The sequence below is a fragment of the Rhipicephalus microplus genome, chromosome 10 (assembly GCF_043290135.1).
Source record: "Rhipicephalus microplus isolate Deutch F79 chromosome 10, USDA_Rmic, whole genome shotgun sequence".
Classification (NCBI taxonomy): Eukaryota; Metazoa; Arthropoda; class Arachnida; order Ixodida; family Ixodidae; genus Rhipicephalus; species Rhipicephalus microplus.
The window spans coordinates 84,222,020-84,241,165 of NC_134709.1; the positions used below are offsets into that span (position 1 = coordinate 84,222,020).

Sequence of the window (19,146 nt, forward strand, 5' to 3'; positions counted from 1 at the left end):
GAAGGCGCTTGACTACGCTCTAGAGCACGGCAACCGCGCTGCCGGCAGGAATTTCGGCATCGACGAAATCTGGATGCGATATTGGAAAAAACAGCTAGACAAGCTGATGGCTACTAACAGCACGCGACGGGCTTTCCGTGGACCGAAATCTGGCAAGTTCCCTGAGATGGAAAAGGCAGTCCTTGAATACGTGAAGGACAAGCGCAAGGACGGTTTTGCAGTGTCGTTAGAGAGGACACGGACGCAGGCCCGCACAGTTTGCCGGAGGCTGGGAATAGCCACAAAGGACTTCTGCGCCATTTCCGGCTGGACGACACGCTTCATGCGGCGGAATGGACTGTTGCTGAGGCAGCGGACGTCGTGCCAGTGACTTCCATCCGCATACGAAGACAAGGTGATCCATTTCCACAGGTTCGTCACGGGGATACGCCAGAAGAACGGCTTCTTGCTGTCACAGATAGGCAACGCCGACCAAACGCTGTTGATGTTTACCATGCCTCGAAGCACTACTGTGAATGAGAAAGGTGCTCGAAGCGTTCTCGTGAAAATGTGTGGTGTGGAGAAGCAGCGATGCACCGTGATGCTTGCAGTGACAGCAGATGGGTGGAAGCTGCCGCCGTATGTTATTCTGAAACGGAAAACGATTCCGAAGGGAAACTTTCCCCGTGGCATCCACATCCGCGCTTAAGTGAAAGGGTGGATGACGGCAGACCTCGTGGTCGATTGGATCAAGACGGTTTGGGGGCGAAGAGCAGGAGCATCTATGCTTCCTTCACTTTTTGTGCTCGACAGCTTTCGAGGCCATCTTGTTGACATTGTCCGTACCGAGCTGAAGAAGCGGTGCACGGAAATTGCAGTGATCCCTGGGGGGTCTAACTTCGCTGCTACAGCCTCTGGAGATGTCACTAAACAAACCGTTCAAGGACAACGTCTGAAGGCTGTACGCAGAGTGTATGGCGGCAAGCGACCACGATTTCAAGCCAAGTGGCAAAATCAGGAGACCGTCCGTGGAAGTCCTCTGCTCATAGATTCTCGAAGCGTGGAGTACCATTCCCGATGAGGTGGTCGTCAAGAGCTTCAAAAAGACTGGCATTTTGAACGCGCTCGACGGAATGGAAGATCACCGTCTGTGGAACAGTGAAGACACTGCCGGTTCCGACAGAGAATCATGCGGCGACGACACTGACGCCAGTGACACTTCGGAGTCTGAGTGAACGTTAGGGGGTCAGAGAGGCAAAAAATAAAAGGGCAGTGTGCCATGCGTGTAGCTCCTGCATAATGCATGCATTTTATTACAAAGATAAGCCTTAGTTTACTTTTATTTTTGGTTATGTACATGATAGTTACCGTAAGAATTCTGATTAGCGACTTTTTGCATTTTCAGTGCTCAGAATATTTCTTCACGGAAAATTTACCCGCGTAATGATCGTATCCTGAAGTTGGAGTCAATTTTTTTGAAAAAAAAAAAAAAAAGTGCGATCATTTTGCGAGTATATACGGTACTTGAGACATTAGGCCTTATGGCAGCAGATTCGGCTTCCTTTGAGACTGTAAAGGAAAAGTTCAAGGCCTATTTCGTGCATACACCAAACGAGGTTTATAAAAGCGCCAAATTCCACCGCCAAGTACAAGAAGAAGGTGAAACCGTAGATAACTTTGTTACTGCCGTACGGGAACTTGTAAAAAAGTGCAATTACACATCGAAAGACGTTGAAGACCGCTTGGTACGTGACCGCTTTGTCGTCAGACTCAGTGATTCCTCACGTTCTGTTAAGCTGTGCCATAGTACCGAATTGACACTTGAAGACACTGTTCTGCAGGCCCGTATTCATAAAGATGTGATCAAGGCCCGTGTGGACGCGTTCAAGGAGACCGGCCAGTATTTGACGGGAAACAGCGCTGGCTCTCCGAAGCAAGGTTAGATCAAGGCCGACAGTTTCAATCTCGTGTTTCGAAAACGGGGGTGAAAAGCAATACTCCTGAAAAGTGCGACACGACGTTTCAAACAAAACCAACTTGCCGGTATTGTGGTCTCTGACACATCCGCGATTCGAATGTCCAGCTCATCAAGCCAAATGCTACAACTTCACTGGCAAAGGACACTTCGGAAATGTTTGCGAAAAGAAGCGGAAAGTCAACACAGTGGAACTGCATCCTCTTTTGTCTACCGAGAACACCGGCATCACGAGGTTCGTTCGCGTGGTGCTGAATGGACGCGATAGACTTTTCAAGGTGGACACTGAGGCAGCTGTTACGGTCTCGTCTTTAAGGAGTTTTCGGGTGTTCCCAAGAATCTGCACAAGCCTGATCAAGTACTTACGGGACCTGGTAACATACGGTTGGATGTCCTGAGGATGTTCCAAGCAACTCTGGAGTGGAAAGAGAAAGCTACTGTTCAGCCTGTTTACGTGTTGCCACAGCAACAGCCTTCGTTATTGGGCTTTCCAGCAAATACAGTGCGTGGCATCGCTACATTTCTAGACCCCGTTGCAGTGGAAAAGCCTGCTGTTGCGACAGGTGACATCTTCGAAGGTCTCAGAGAATTCCAAGATGTGTATACTACCAAGTTGCGCCGAGATGCCCCCAAATTGCGCTCAAGTTGCGCCCAGCGTGCCCCAAAGAATACTGCTACCTCTTCATGCCGCCGTAAAGAAGGAGCTGCAGAAGATGGAGAAGGAAGGTGTAATTCGCCGGATAGACTCTCCGACTTAATGGTGTGCTGGTATCGGGGTCGTTCCCAAACCGTCAGGTGACTACCGTATCTGCGTGGACCTGACAAAATTGAATCAATCGTTGCTACGCGAACGACATGTGCTACCATCAGTGGAAAGCATCTTAGAGAGTATCAGTCAAGGCAAAGTGTTCTCCAAACTCGATGCCACCGCAGGATTTCACCAAGTAAAGTTAGCAGAAGAAAGTAAAAAATTTGACTCATCGCTCCTTTCGGCAGGTACTGTTTTCAGCACTTTCCATTCGGTATTTTCTCTGCACCAGAGCACTACCAATGCCGAATGAGTCACAATCTTGAAGGAATGGACGGCGTGGTAAGTATGATAGATGATATCTTGGTCTTTGGGCGAACAAAGGAGGAGCATGACCTAAGACTTGAAGAGCTCATGCAACACCCACAAAGCGCTGGTGTAAAGCTGAACAAGGCAAAGTGTGTGTTTGCTGTACCCAATGTAAAGTTTTTGGGTGTAGTAGGCAGCGATGGAATCTTGCCAGACCGGACAAGATCAGTGCTCTTGCAAATCTACAGGCACGCTCAGATGTCAGTGGGTGAGAAGGCTACTCGGAATGGTACACCACGTGGGACGCTTCCTACCAAATTGTTCTGAAAATACAGCACCAATACGTCAGCTCCTCACCAAGACCAGCACATGGTATTGGGGCCCAGACCAGCAGAAGGCTTTTCAGAATGTGAAAGACACACTTACGAACGTTACTGCAACGGCAAGGTACGACCCCATGTTTCACAACACGCTATCAGCCGATGCCAGCTCAAATGGTTTAGGTGCAGTGCTGCAAGATCACACCACGGGCGAAAGACGTGCTGTCGCCTACATTTCCAGGTCGCTGTCACCTACTGAGACAAGGTACAGCCAGACTGAGAAAGAGGCTTTTGCAGTAACATGGGCTGTGGAAAGATTTGACCAGTTTGTCAGGAGTATAGTCTTTCACATAGAGACTGATCATAGGTCACTAATTACGTTGCTGGGTAAAGAAGAGCTCGACGTGATGACACCACGCATTCAAAGGTTTCGTATGAGGCTTACCGTATCCACTCGCATAATCCTCGCACTTTTTTTGATGGAAAACCGATGCAAAGTTGGATAGTGTGAGAATTACGCGGAGAAAACTTTCCATAAATACGTACAGAGCAAAAAAGAAAAACGAAGTGGCCGCGAATCGGGAAGAAAATGAAGTCGTCGCGAATCGGGATTCTCACACCAGCAACTAAAAGCAAGTTTTAAGAAGTAGTCATCAAAATTTACCTCAACAATAAATGCAGAGGTTCAACACAAGGCAAGGTTTATTTGAGACACAAAAAGTGCAAGCAAATAGTCGAGAATTAGAATACAATACGCAAAGCTTGTGGTCGTTGCGGGCATAGCGGTAGCGTTTGTCACTCAACAGGAGCCCTCAAAAGGTAAGCGTACGATATCAGTACTGGGCTGATAACTATTTAATAGAATTGTCCACAGTTTCCTTCTGAAGAAATAAAGCTAACCATCAATCCCAGTCTTAGGCACACGGCAGGCCCAACGCGTCTTGCTGGCTTTCAGCTGCCGTCACCAGTAGTGAACACAAAACTCGTCGACTCCGAAGGGCCTACCGACGGCCCTGCTGCCGTTGTTTAGTGCATGATCAATCACTTCCTACTTGAAAGCAGCCGTGTACCTTCAGTATCGCCCCATAACGTGACAAGATTACCCACGTAACATACAAAACACGCCGCAACGTGCACTTTCCGCTTTCGCTTGGCTTGGATTGAATCTCTGTGCAATAATAGTACGCTAGATGCTTAAGAGATGGCACCAGATGGCGCACGCTATCATCGTCAGCGGCTGAAACAAGTAGACGACATTGTTGCGGCAATTCTCGGGGGTGCAATAATTACTTGAAAAAAAAAAAATCGTATTTTTGTTGGGCGATGTGGGGAGTGCGAGAATTATGCGAGTGTGAGGATTACGCAAGTAAATACGGTATGCGTTACCAGTACAATGTTTTCTATGTGCCTGGAAAGCACTTGGCAACTGCAGATACTCTTTCACGTGCGCCAAGAAAAACCAAGACTCACGAGCATTGGACGGAGAGATCCCAGTCATGGAGGTCATCGAATCTACAGTGATGACTGTTGATACACTTCTCAAATACCAAGATGAAGACGCAGTCTGCGTAGGTCTTGGCAGATTGTGTAAAGACAGCTGGCCAAACCATCCATCGAAGGTTCCACAATTACTGCTTGCATACTGGAAGAAGCGGGCAAACTCTCTGTTGTATGAGGACTTCTGCTAAAAGACGGTAGAATCGTGGTACCACAGTCGCTTCAGAAAGAGATTCTCTGCAGAATTCACAATGGCCATCAAGGCATTGGAAGATGCAAAGCACAAACGCGCGAATCAGAGTGGTAGCCTACTTTAAATAGACAAGTAGAAAGATGGTTACGGGCTGCAAAGACTGCGCATCAACGAAAGTTCAACACAGTGAAGAACCCCTCATGTCTACTTCAACGTCAAAGGGTCCCTGGGAACGAGTAGGCATGAATATTTTTGAACACCAAGGTAAACAATATGTTATCCTTGTGGATTACTTCTCTCATTACCTGGAGGTGATCAGCCTGGCTCAAACATCATCTTAAGCAGTGATAGCAGTCATTAAGAGCTGCTTCGCTCGTTTCAGAGTCCTGTCAGTGGTCGTTTCTGACAATGAACGACAATTTGCATCAGAAGCTTTCAGAGATTTCAGCAAAGCCAACGGTTTCTCACACGTCACCTCAAGTCCGCGCTACCCACAAGCAAATGGAGAAGTTGAGCGGATGGTACGTACGCTGAAAGATGTTTCTGAAATCAAAAGACATCTATCTGGCTCTTATGACATATCGAGACACTCCTGGAGTAATAGGCTACAGCCCGGCTCAACTCTTGATGGGCAGATGTCTGAAGATGACAATTCTCCAAATTGACGAGGCTCTCACTCCGAAATGGCCTTCTATTTCCAAAGCAAGGAAGAAGGAGAAAAAGCCAGGGAAAAGCAAACGCGCAACTCCAACAGACATCATGTGGCTCGGGAGTTGCGACCATTGATGCCAGGAGAGAATGTATGGGTGCAAGACATTCCTTGTGTCTCTAAGGTACTAAGCCCAGCACAGAGGCCTCGATCATATATCGTGGAAACATCAACTGGGGTTATCCAACAGAACAAGAATGACCTGGTGCCCTTTGATCCGACTTCAAGCGACAGTACCTCGTCCTCCTCTGCAGATTTACTGCCAGAACAAGTAGACCGGACATTTCAGGATGAGTCAAGCGACCGTACCCAGTCACCCTCTGGAGGCTTGGAGCAAGAACCATCTGGCACAACTTTGTGTGAGGTGCGGAGAAACCAGGACATTTACCGTACTCGGTATGGCCGAGTCGTAAGAAAGCCTGAAAGACTGAACTTGTGATTTCAGGCTTGTTGAGAAAGGGGAATGTAGCGATTCCTACTGAAAGACTGTTCAGGTGTGAATTGGAGTCTTCGGTAGGCGTCAACAGATCGCGCACGGAGACGCCGGGGTTTGGGGCGAGTGCTAATAAACGTGAATTTTGGTTGTTAGCTGCTGACGTGTGCGGGTGTGCATTATTAGCATAAGCTACCGCTTGCATGCTGTAGTGCGAACACATGCGACAACAGGTATAGATGATTGCGAATAAGCGTCTCAGTTGTTACTTCGTTGTGTCTGAAAAGCACGCCCTTTTCGCAATCGGAGACTGTGCAACGAATGCAGTGACATTTGTGCACCTGGTAACTACAACAGGATCATTCCGGTGAGAGCCCAATGCATACAATGTTCCTTGTTGCGAGATAAGGACGGGCGTGCGAGCGTCCAACCTCTTCCTGTTTGCGGGGCAAAGTACGCGTAGGAGATGAGAGCGTGCTCCGCCGCGTCATGACGATCTGGCGACATGCGCTTACTGCGTTATTTCGCTGGTAGTGCTGAAAACACGGCAGTTTCCCCGAGATAAGCATCGGCAGCGGTAAGTGGTAGATATAAATAGCTTGTTGTTTGAACGTTGAAGGAGGTGCTCCTTCGTGGCTCAAGAGCTAACGTCTCGCACTGACAATTCAGAGGTAGGATGTTCCATTCCGCGCACCGGAGTCTTTTTATGGATTATTTTTCTTTCTTCCATTTTCATATATATATATATATATATATATATATATATATATATATATATATATAGATACGTATACATATACGGTGAATGACGGCGACGCTGATGGCAAAATCCAGCTGAGAGTTTCCATATAATTGTTATCACAATAAAAAAAAAATATCGCTCACTGCTGAAAGGAATGAAACAGTCTAGCGTGCCGGTCGGGTGAGGTGACAAAAAAGTTCGCTTTGAGTTAGGTGTTAAATGCTTTATCTGAGACACAAGAATCCACTCTAAATTTTAATTTAGTGCATAATGAATGTGCTCGTCAAGTGCTCTTCTTGTAAACCCGTCAACTGTGACGACAGTAGTACACAGCTTTTATGCTAGAGCCCAAGAGTAATTTATAAAATTTAAACTTCTCATGACAATGGCCAAACGAGTTAATCAGATAACACGTCCACACTTTGCAGGTCGGGCAAAACAGGATGCAAGTAAAGCCTCAAGGTACATGAAAGTGAAAGCAACTAACTTGTTGATGAGGTTGATGGGCACTTTGATGAGAAAGCCCGTGGGGCTGCGAAGGACGCCCATAATGCCCTTCTTGCCGTAACTGTCCACACAGACCAACTCTGGCTCCATGCCTCTGTTGGCCATCAGCACCTGGGCCATCACGACGTCGCCAACCTAGTCAACATGGAGAAAGAAAAAATTCAAAGCCCTTTCACCACTGTAATTTTAATAATACTTGCTGGGGTTTTACCTTACAAAACCACAATATGATTATGCGGGCTCCAAAAATTTATACCGCCTGGGGTTCTTGAGCTTGCACCGAAATCAAAGTACGTGGGTCACAAGTATTCTTGCGACCATCGACGATGCGGCAGCCGCTCCGCCAGAGTGAAGTTGGAAGCCAGAGAACTTGCAACAATGGAGGGTCTAGTATAGTGAATATCACTAGAGTGAACTTATATTTTATCGTTATTATTATATTGAGCGAATAAGAAGACAAGCTGTTGTGACCAGGAATGACGCTGGGTTTCGAGGGCACGAACAGCCAAGGCGAACAGCCGTCCCAGGAATGGGTGTTGGCCGTCTGCTCTCTACGCAAGCACTCAAGGATCCTGCTGTTTACGTAGTGCACGACACATATTACATCATCAAAGGTGGTAAACGGCAATCTATTCACATGAAATCCTGTCGTACATAACAGCATTGTTTTGAAAATACAAAACTGGCACTACAGTCCTATTTTACACAAATGGCCACTTGTACTCGTATTTGTAGTGCAAAAACTGACCAGACGTAGACACAAGTAAGAAAAACATACACAAGACGTCTGCATTTGGCTTTTTTTTTTGCGCTACAAATATGAATACAAGTAACTCAAACCAACTAACCTACATCACTGCTTTGTATACAAGTGGTCTTTTCTTCGACGCAATTTTTTTAATGACATTTGGCCATTTCAAGGAAATTATATGCCAGCGTGTTTATTTTCGAGCCATGTCCACCTTTGACACTAAAACACTGGATTAGTTTAGTGAATCGGTTTGTCAGCAATTGGTTTTTTATGCGTATTTTGTATGCAGATGTGATCTGCCAGAACATAGCCATATACAACTCGGCTATGAAAACAAGTCCCAGCATTAGCATGAGCTGTAAAGACACAGACATTTTTTCACACTTAGGGGAAAACTCAAAGCACCATGATGCAGTAATGGGAGCAGCCATGTGCTGACAGCAGCTTACGCAGGAGCAGGTGCTAAAAATGTGTAGTGTTGAACCATGTCGTCTGCTACGATGTCGTGCGCTGGCTGCAATGTTGGGAAGCATGTTACACTCTGCGGCAGCGCTCGGAGACCGAGCCCGTTCCGAGCACAATTTGGTGTCTCTTTCTCGGCGCTGCGCATTACAGCAGCACATGCAGCGAAAAAAATATATGTGCACGCTCTCAGTACCCTGGCATTTAGAAAGAGAATGGCGTCTAAACAGGCAACCACCAGCATCCCACTTTTGGGAGAGTGAAGACTCAAAGGTTGGCGTTGTACAAAGTTTACCAGGGATTATAAGCTCAGTTCTATAAGTAGAGATGAAATCCGCACAGTGCCCTTGTAAGTAGCATGCTTTCAAAAAATGCCTCCAGCACGTGTTGCAGTTGCAGACTACATGGTTCAACACGCCGTCCTCAAGGGCCTTTATTGCAAATGACCCCAGTAAATTCTGGAGTTTTATCACTGAAAAGAAAAGACCTGTATCCCAAATATCAATTGATGGAACCAATGTCACCGATCAGAGAGACATTGCCCGGCATTTTAATCAATATTTCCAGAGTGTGTTCAATACTTCTGATTTCAACTGTATATCTAATGCTGCAGCCTTTCCTTATGCTGAAGCACTGTTTATTTCTTATCCAGGCGTGGTGTCTATGTTGCTAAATTTAAAAACTAAGGCATCCTCTGGTCCTGATAACATACCAAACGTATTTCTACAATGATATGCTTTATCTCTAGCAAAGTTTTTGGTTATTATTTTTCACTGTTCTTTGTTGTCTTTCCAGCTGCCCAGTGACTGGAGGACAGCCCGTGTTGTACCCATCTTTAAAAAGGGGGACCGGTTAGCACTAGGAAATTACCGTCCAATCTCACAAACTTCACAATGTTGTAAAATTATTGAACACATCATAGCTACTAGTATTAACAAGTATATTCAAGAACGCTGTATATTAACCATGTATCAACATGGTTTTCGGAAAGGATTATCCACCGTAACTCAACTCGTCACACTGTTTCACTCTCTTGCATTAAACATCGATAGACACGGTAGGACAGATATACTCTTCTTAGATTTCTGCAAAGCCTTCGATAAAGTTCCCCACAGTAAACTTATTTCTAAACTTAGAACAATAGGTATACCCGAAATATTCGTTTGTTGGATTTCTGCGTATTTAAATAATCGCGAACAGTATGTTGATGTAGGGGGCCAATATTCACTGTCTTCCGGTCACATCAGGCGTACCACAGGCCCTTTGCTTTTTCTATTGTATATCAATGATATTGTTGATGTTATTCACCCTAGTGTGGAAATGAGATTGTTTGCAGATGATTGTGTTTTGTTCAAAGAAATACGTTCCACTAACGATTTCAACGATCTGAGCACTAGTCTTTGCAATATATATGAATGGTGTAACAAATGGGGAATGTGTCTCAACGCGAACAAATGTATGTGCCTTCCAGTGACTCGCCAAAAGAATCCACACTTGTATACATACATATTAGGGTCTTCACCACAGCAACAAGTAAACTCCTACAAATACCTTGGTGTGACACTTACTTCCAACTTATCTTGAAATCTCCATATTGATTATGTTTGTTCATCTGCCTTTCGTAAAGTATGTCTTCTTAAACATAAACTTCAAAGTGCTCCCACGAATGTTAAACTACTTTGTTACACAGCCCTTGTGCGGCCAAAACTAGAGTACGCGAGCATAGTATGGGATCCTTATACAAAACGTAATATACACACTCTATATACACTCAAAGAAAAGCTGTTAGATTTATATTCAACAAGTACTCCAAGTTAGACTCACCCTCAGATTTAATGCTAGCCAACAACATTCCCCCACTGCAGATGCGAAGACAAAAAGCTAGATTAGAATTCCTTGATCAACTTTTGAACAAAAAAATAGCTCTAGACCCATCCCCGTATTTGACACCCCTTAGTAGCCGGCCCACCCGACACCACCACCCAAAAGCCTTGATCCCATATTTTGCTCGCACAGACCTACTGAAGTATTCGTACTTTCCAAGAACCATATGTGAATGTAACTGTCTTACTAATACATGTGATGAATGAACTAACCTACCAAACAACCTTCTTTGCTCTTTATTGTTTCGTTTCGCAATTATTTTATTTGTATGTGTATCACCACCCTGCTTGGACCTCGAGTCTGCAGTATTGAATAAATAAATAAATAAAATATGTGCGAGCTGCCGCCGTTGCTTGACTCTAGCGCTCACCTCATCACGATACCATGCACTCTTGAGTTTTACCCCAAGTGTGAAACAGCCTGTGCAATTGAGAGTCACAAGTAATGTCCACAAAGTGCACTTAAGCTCACACCTGGAACACTTTCAGCAGATAATGTGGAAAAATGTATGATACATTTAGAAAGCAGTGCGATAGCGTTAGTTTCCGTGCAGGATGAATTGAGTGGTGGTATAGTTTCCAGTGTGGTGCTTAGTAGGAGCAACACACTACACAAAATACTCGCTTGGAATGGAATAAATATGGAATAAATCTCGCACGTGACATTTTCATGAACAAACGATGAGATACCGCCCATTTCTTACAACAGTTGTCATTTCTTACAACATTTCTTACAAGAGTTGTCCTGGTCATGGGGTGGTGTTGATGGCAGTGTTACGTAAAAAGGGATTGTTCAGAGCATGTTCATGCTTAAGACACGGAGTCCGGAGCTGAGGTCAGATTGCAAATGAAGCCGGGAATGCCAGAAACTGCAGCTTTAATACTGCTCCCATGCAAATTGTGCACAAGGTTCGTTTATTCACCAAGCAAATGCAAACGCATCGACATAATACACACTTCTTTATTGTTTTCTTGATACTTTCCATAATTTGGTATTCGGTTAGTTCGAACATTATTTATGGTCCAGTGCAATCAAGTTTTTACTGTATTACTATCAAACCACTTTATTGCAAGGTGGCCAGAACTTAAAGAAAAGGAAAGAAATGCAGTAGCCACAAGAAATTTTTTATAATTTTTTATGCTCTCTTTATTGGCTGTTACCAATTGACATACAGAAAATATTAAAGTGAGATACATTTCAAAATGCATGTAGATGCCTTACTGACCCTGCGATATTAGGAAAGTACTGATAAAATTATCTAATTAATGACTACTAATTGATGAAATGCATTGTCAATGGGTTACTCTCTAAAGAACAACTTATATAGACTTTCTTCGCATAACATGACTGTTCTCTTTTCAATCTTGGTGAATGACGAAGCAGCGTTAAATTCAGTGTTGGAAACACACTTTCCGAAGCAGCAGGATGGTTATTTGCATTAAATAACAGCTTTTTACAGTGAAAGCTGTTATGAGATCATTGTAAGGGCTGATTTTGGCACCACTTAGTGTATACCTTTATTGTATGATGTTAAACGAAATGCTTAAATTGTGAACTACTGCAATGTAATCTACGAAGCTGAAAGTGGTTTGTGTCAGTGAAGCTTTTGTATATGGCTTCATTTTGTGTGATGGATAGCATGCTTTAAGCCACGAGAATTTATGTGCGTGAAATTTTTTCGGACTTGCTATGCTCCTGCTATGTGGCCTTATAAGGCAATAGGCGCAATAGCATGTGTGCCTTCTGAAGTGATTGGCCAGCTTTAAATGGTGAAGAAATTATGATAATCACATGGTCTGACGCCCGATGGCAATGTATGCTTATACCACGCATTATTACTGCAATACTCAAACCTAATTACAACAAAGCTGCATGTTACAGCAAAATATGTTCATTATATCCAAAAGTTTATCATAAAGATATATTCCTAGCACAATATTCATTACAAGAATATTGTTTTCTTCAATTACTTCGTTATAATCGATATTTTTTTATATCCGAGTTAGTTACATCGAGGTATGAGTGTATTTCATACTGTATTGTAAAGCCCGTATACAGGACACATGTGTTTGTAAAGCATTAAAGTTACTTCCACTGCATTTTCAAGTAGAGGCAGTTATTTTGACTGTATTCCCAAATAGACGCGTGGCTGTATAGTAGAGCGTGTGCTTTCCACGGAAGTAACGCTGGTTCGATTCTTACTCAGACCCTGAATTTTTCATTATTTATTTTATTTGCATCTTTCTCGATTTTTCGGCCATGCACAAGATGATGCTCACAAGCAACGACGACGGTGCCAACACGGACACTGAAATTTCTGTGAAACAAGCTCTTTAATGCTATCACGTAAATATTATTAAATATTAGTTGGTCTGTAAGTGGCACCTAATCCCACCTGAATGAGATGAATGCACCTGAATCCCTAGCCTATGGTTAGTTGAGATTCCCTCAAAAGTAATCATGAAAAGAGGCAGGCACCTACGAAAAAAAAAGTATACAAACACAAGTATTTTAATAAAGTTATAAAACTTCGAAAACTGATCAACATGAGATATTTACACAGCTTAACGACTAGCCGTAGGTGTGCAGAAAAACAGAAAAAACAGAATAAAGATGGCATATCAAAGAGTAATTATAACAATAGCATATCAAAGAGTAAAGATAACGATAGCATATCAAAGAGTAAAATAGCATAAAGACACGTAAGGTAGCTTAGGTAGCAAGTCCGAATTCCGCCTCGTGAAAAACCTTAGCCACTAGACCACCACGGCGGGGTGAGTAGTGGATCTTGCCCAAATTCTGTGAATACCCATTCATGGTGGCATTAGTTTCTGGGCATGGTCACGCACTTTACAACGAGCTTGAAAAGCTTCTTCGTTAAAATTACAATGGTAAAGTGCTAGCCGTCTTTTATTCTTGCCTAAAGACTGCAAAAATGACATTTTGGTGCATGTTTGGCGCAAGTTATGTGATTTTTGTTAAAATGTAGCTGGATGTAGCAGGCTTCACCTCTTAGCGCAGTCCGCGGCACAAGTGGCAAAGCAATCACATTGCTGTTTTACACATCAAGAAGCTCGCGAAGAGTTGACTTTATCCAGTCGACTTACCTCCACATCAGGCCTGTTCCTCTTTGTAGCTCCTTCGAAGGCAAACACAGACAGTGTGGCAGGCTCACTGCTGCCAATGTTTACGCGTACCGTTTCTCCTCCCTTGTTTATCACAACTCCAATGACGCAGTCACCTTTTGCCGGAATATACTGCAAGAAAGTATTATTGTCACTGTTTAATTATAACAAACATTTATTTGTTGGAATAATGTCACACTTTGGTGACATGGCTTAATAGCTAAAACGTATAAACCTATAGCTCATTCTTTGACCATTTCAAGCTCCAGCTGAAGTTATCACATATGCTGCATGTGCTTAGAGATTAGCCCAATGTCCCAACAGTTTATGGCAGGAAGCTACAGAACTCCTTAGCAAAAATGAAAGGTGAAAGTCTGATCATGAAAGGACATTCATGTTATGCAGGCTGTTCTGTCAATCTGAGCATCCTGACTCAGCGAACATATTGGCGCAACAAACACATCGGCGAGGCAGGCCTAAAGCTGCATTCAGATAAACGAAACAAAAGTGGGGTCTCATATCGATGCTCGCTTTTAACAGTACCTCTCAGCCAGAGACAAGCGACTTTCATTGCTCTACATAATGTTCCCCTTCACCGAATAATTTGATGGCTGTATATTTGGCATTTACTTGCCTTTCTGCAATACTAATGATAACAGAGCCACCTACTGATTGAGAACTTGCCATTTGCTTAGGAGAAAAAAATTATATTCAGTACTGCGCTCACACTGGTGATATCCTCGCTTCAAATGCGTTCAACAAATATACGATTTGAAGTTCAATTAAGGTTCACTCACATTTGAACAATTTAGCTAAGACAACTACTTGTATTGGGAAGCACCTCAGAGAAAATAAAGCTCTGAGAGGTGATGTTCAAATTTTAAGCCTGTCTCCTACAAAGGTCAGAAGAGAAAGTTGAAAGAGAAGATCCAATAGCGCAAAGATATCCAAGAAAAAAGGTAGCGCATGCTGGAACCCCTCGGCAGATCACCCTTGTCTACAAACCAGTTGACTGAGTGGACTTTCTGCCACTGTATTCGCAACAGAGACATGCCTACCTTAATGTTAACTGGTGGGATCCTTACACTGCAATTAATCAGCAAAACATGCGATGAACACATGGCAATTTATCCAAGATACACATGTACACCCTCCAGCCTCTAGGATGTCAATAAATTCCCCCTTCGAATTTTTTTTTTCAGAGTGAACAAAGAACTTGTAGTGGTTGCAAAGTGTCAATCCTATTTGCCTATAAAAAAACTTTACACAAAACCTTGTTTTACGATAGATATCTGGTGTGCTTCAATAAATCCAAGGTCTAAAACTAATTATGCTCAGGAACATTAAATAAACGCTATTTTCCTCAACATGCGGGCTACTCTATAATAGTTGTTACGGTAGTATGTAGGACCTAATACGAATATAGGCCACTGAAGTGGTTTAACACTGTATATATGCCGAGACCAATGTTTCACCATACTATCAATGCTTACCATGTTTAAGCTGTGCTTAGCTCAGGGTCAGGCAGAGATACTCAGAAAAGTATTCCGAAATAATGATATCAAAATACACGCATGCCCAAAATACAGATACTGAGATACATTTGTCTTCAACAGAACCGGATACTTCTGAAACACTTTTCAAACAAGACAAAAAAATATTCTGGAATATAGATACAGGAACACAGATACAAGAGTAGGAGTACTAAAACAGTTGTTTAATTTCGGGAATACTAGTGCTCTGGCAACATGCACTAGATGCAGGAGAACATCGAGGTTAATGCTTGACCACACTGAAACTTGCTAGTCACGCGTATCAAATAACGACCAACAGTAGTTAATAAAGAAAAAGTATACATTCATTCTAGACACAATATCTGCATTTCTGAGATGATTGTCGAGTCAAGTGCATTTTATCGACAGCAGCTTCCCATATAGCCTGATGATATAGGCTGTCATTTAGACAACACTGCTTGGACCATAACACAAAACTCTCGAAATGACTTCTCACCCGAAAAAGATGTTGGAGCGGCACCTGCCTGGAGAGATTGCAACTGTCGTCGGCACAGCATGACTAACTCCGTGATTCTGTTTTCACAGCCTCAGGCACTTCACGACATCAGCTATTCTTGGTGTGTGAGAAATACTTTGTCGCCTCCCACTGCATTGGAGACCAGTGGGGTGCCTTTGCTTGGCGGTGCTCAAAAATCTGCCTTTCCCCTTTACAAATAGGTCAGCTCATTTGCGACAAAAAAAAAGGTAACGAGTTACCCGTGTGATGTGCAGTATCGCGATATAATCAATACATCGAAAGAGTATTGCATTACTGAGATACAAATACATTTTTCAAACGCATCTCAATACAGAAATATGGAAACTCAAATGTATCTCTAAGGTGCTATCGCAATACTCTTCTATTGCGATACTGGCCAGCCCGGGTTTAGCTTAACTTTTTTTGGCGGGGAGGGACCGGGGGACACGGTTTTCAAAGAGCATTGGTCGTTGCCAATTCGTAGCTAGCATTTATGTTTTGAGGCGCATAACGCTAGGTGGAAATCAAGTGTGAGTGCGGAACACTGTTATGGCCCCTGGCAAAAAGAGTGTTGCAAACTCGCCCACTTGGATACAAGTGGTGCGAGCTGACACTCTCAGGCATTGCACGAGCTAACATAACCAATGATGTGGAAGAAGTGCTTATAATGACAGACCAACCGGGTGAACTTCTGACACATACTTAGAAGGTTGTCTGTTCATATCCCACTCATGAAATGGGTGATCTTATATCCACTTTCCTTCATCTCAATTTATGCCAGTTACTACACTACAGTTAAAGACAACAATTGGCGTCCCCTATGTTTTCTTGTAAACTTAAACTGTGCTAGAGATGAGACACAAGAATATAAGGAGAAAGAACGAACGAGTCCATCCCGTCTACTTCTATTCCAGTGTGTCGTCTCCAGTGCAGTTTATATTCAGAAAATGCGTCTTACCAACTAGCCCCCCAACAAACATTTCCCTATTTTTTCCTTGGCATAGCTATCTGTTGAATTCACTTGCTGGTGATGGAAACAAAACCACTTATTTTCTCTTGGCGACGCCTCTACGCCTCTGGCCAACAAGTAACATCAAAGAGGACAATAATTTCAACAAGAATGACAAAAACGGGCACTGCTGGTATAGTTCTTGCAACCTAGTCGCAAAAATAAATTTAGCTCAATCTCTTTCCACAGTGCAAGACAAGACTAAGTAATGGCCAATTTCATTGCTTATTTCCAGCCTTTGCAGCATTTTTGAGAGAACCTCCCGAGTGAATTTTCTCATTGAGACAGTTTCCCCATCTGATGACATGCGCTTGCGTGGATGCGACCTCATACATGGTTTCCATCTCAAGCCGTACCACAGCCCTCTGCCGCCAGACTATAAGGTTGCCAGGACTGGTCTTCTTCAGCGGGGGCAAATTGTGAACAAGAAGACCTGCCTCCAGTCAGCAGCATTGCTGCCAGAGTTTCCTATAAATACACCAGAGGTAACTCTGGCGCTACTGTCTATGGCAATGCACGGCACTTCAGCCAGCATGGGAATGATGGGTAGTACACCGAGTCGTCTATTTTTTGTACTTTTGGCTCCATTTTGCTTCACGTGGCTTGAAGCTGCTTTGTCACAAAACAACAATCAGTAAATGTTCAGCAGTTTCACTCATCACCTCAACCTTTTAGGCTCACCAGTTCAAATCAGGACAAGATATCCACAACGGTACGTTGTTTTATTCGAAACAAAACTGAAACACAACGATCAACAAATCCACAAGTGTGTAGGAAGCCAGCAAGCATGAACACTAGGCAAGTGTGTGAACTACCCATCATTCCCATGGTCGCTGAATGATCGCAGTGCCAGAGTCCCCTCTAGTTAATTTTAGGAAAGTTCATGGCATCGCCAACACTCGTGTACAGCGCTTGACCACTGTGTGCTTCTGGTCGCTGGCATCTTTCTGGATGGTTTTCTGCTCTTATTCACTGCGTTATATTCATAGCGTCAACACAGAAATCCACAGCCAATAAGCTCCTTCTATAACTTTCGCTCTGGTCCATATGGGTGATACTACATCACTGCATGTTACGATAATTCATGGGATACAATTACATGCAGACAGGATATATATAGCGAATAGAAATGACATCCCACACAAAACACAGAACTACGGCTCTTTAGCCCTGCCAATAATTGAACTATTACACTAAATAGACTGTCTATAACTTGGATTAACTTTTCTAAATTTTGGTGAAATGAGAAGATTTTGTGACATCAGTGCCAATAGGCATGCTTTTGTCCAATAAAAAAGAATTATACTTTTAATTGCACTCTGAAAGTTGTAAAAGTATGACAGCTAGCGTCACCGGATGGCAATGTGATTCAAACTATTGGTGCAAACAAAAACCCCGCAGGTAGCTTTATTTTGCTTTAAAACAAATATGTACAGCTTGACATACCATGCATGTTTGGTAGCTTTCCCCAATACCAGAGTTTAATTTTAGATTTTTCTTTAACTCAAGCATCGGAAGAGGCACCCAGTGGCACTTCCAACGCCACATTCACCTGCTTTTATATGGCAAAGAAATGAGAGCCATGAAAGCATGGCATTTGGCGTCACTCAGAAGAAAAAAAGAAGAGTCTTGGGCGAATAAAAGAGCGCCTGACTTCACAAACTTTTCGAACCATGACCCTCAGTTCTCTGTTGTAAAAGTGTGTGTCAGTATTCACCGAAGCTAAAATTGATTAGCAACATGGTAGACCCCGCGGGTTCTACATTGAAGACTTTGACTCCAGGCTACACAAATAAAAAACAGCAAGGATGTTCCCTTCTGTGAGCGCATCTCAGTTTCAGTCGTACATTTGGCATGATTAGAACTATTACAGTTCCTTGTTCAACAACGATGGTGTACTACTGTTGCTGGAACACATCCAAGTTGTTAGCTCAATTGCGGTGGTTTTTAGGAAAACTAAACGAAGCTTGAAAGAATGGGGTAACAATACTTTATTTGTAGTTTATGAGCTATAAAATACCCTTAAAATAATTGTTTTATTATAAAACAAACCCTGAACTAGCCTGCAAAAACTGCATGTGGTTATAGTTTAGGACTATCACCGCTGTAGCTATTGCTATCGCATAAAGTAACCAGCATTGTCGGCTCCTCCGCACCAACAAATGACAAACACAGATAGAAAAAATCCCCCATTAAAAAAATTTCTACTCCCTTTCCAGAAAAACCACGGCATGGTTGGACAATTGAAATGCTATAATTTCTATTGCGATATAAAAGTGAAAAACATTAAAGCCCGGTAGACAGTCCCCACCCCTAAGCCATCTGTTCTATAGTACCTGTGTATGAATATACGCCGACTTGCACAAAAGTAAGCTATAAATAGCAAAGTTTAGCATATTTTGTGTCAGACCCTGTAATAGATAAGCTCGTTTGTTTTCATGTATTGCATTTTGTAAATTCAATGGGTAAAAA

At 43.1% G+C, this 19,146-nt stretch overlaps 1 protein-coding gene across 1 annotated transcript in view; it reads right to left on the minus strand.

Annotated features, from left to right (window-relative positions):
- Rrp40 (exosome complex component Rrp40) overlaps positions 1 to 19,146 on the minus strand; it is a 32,940-nt gene that overhangs the window by 11,449 nt on the left and 2,345 nt on the right. The window contains exons 2-3 of the mRNA XM_037432064.2: positions 13,617 to 13,766; positions 7,393 to 7,547 (exon numbers count right to left, since the gene is read on the minus strand). Coding sequence (XP_037287961.2) covers positions 7,393 to 7,547; positions 13,617 to 13,766 — 305 coding nt within the window. The remainder of the gene's footprint in view (positions 1 to 7,392; positions 7,548 to 13,616; positions 13,767 to 19,146) is intronic.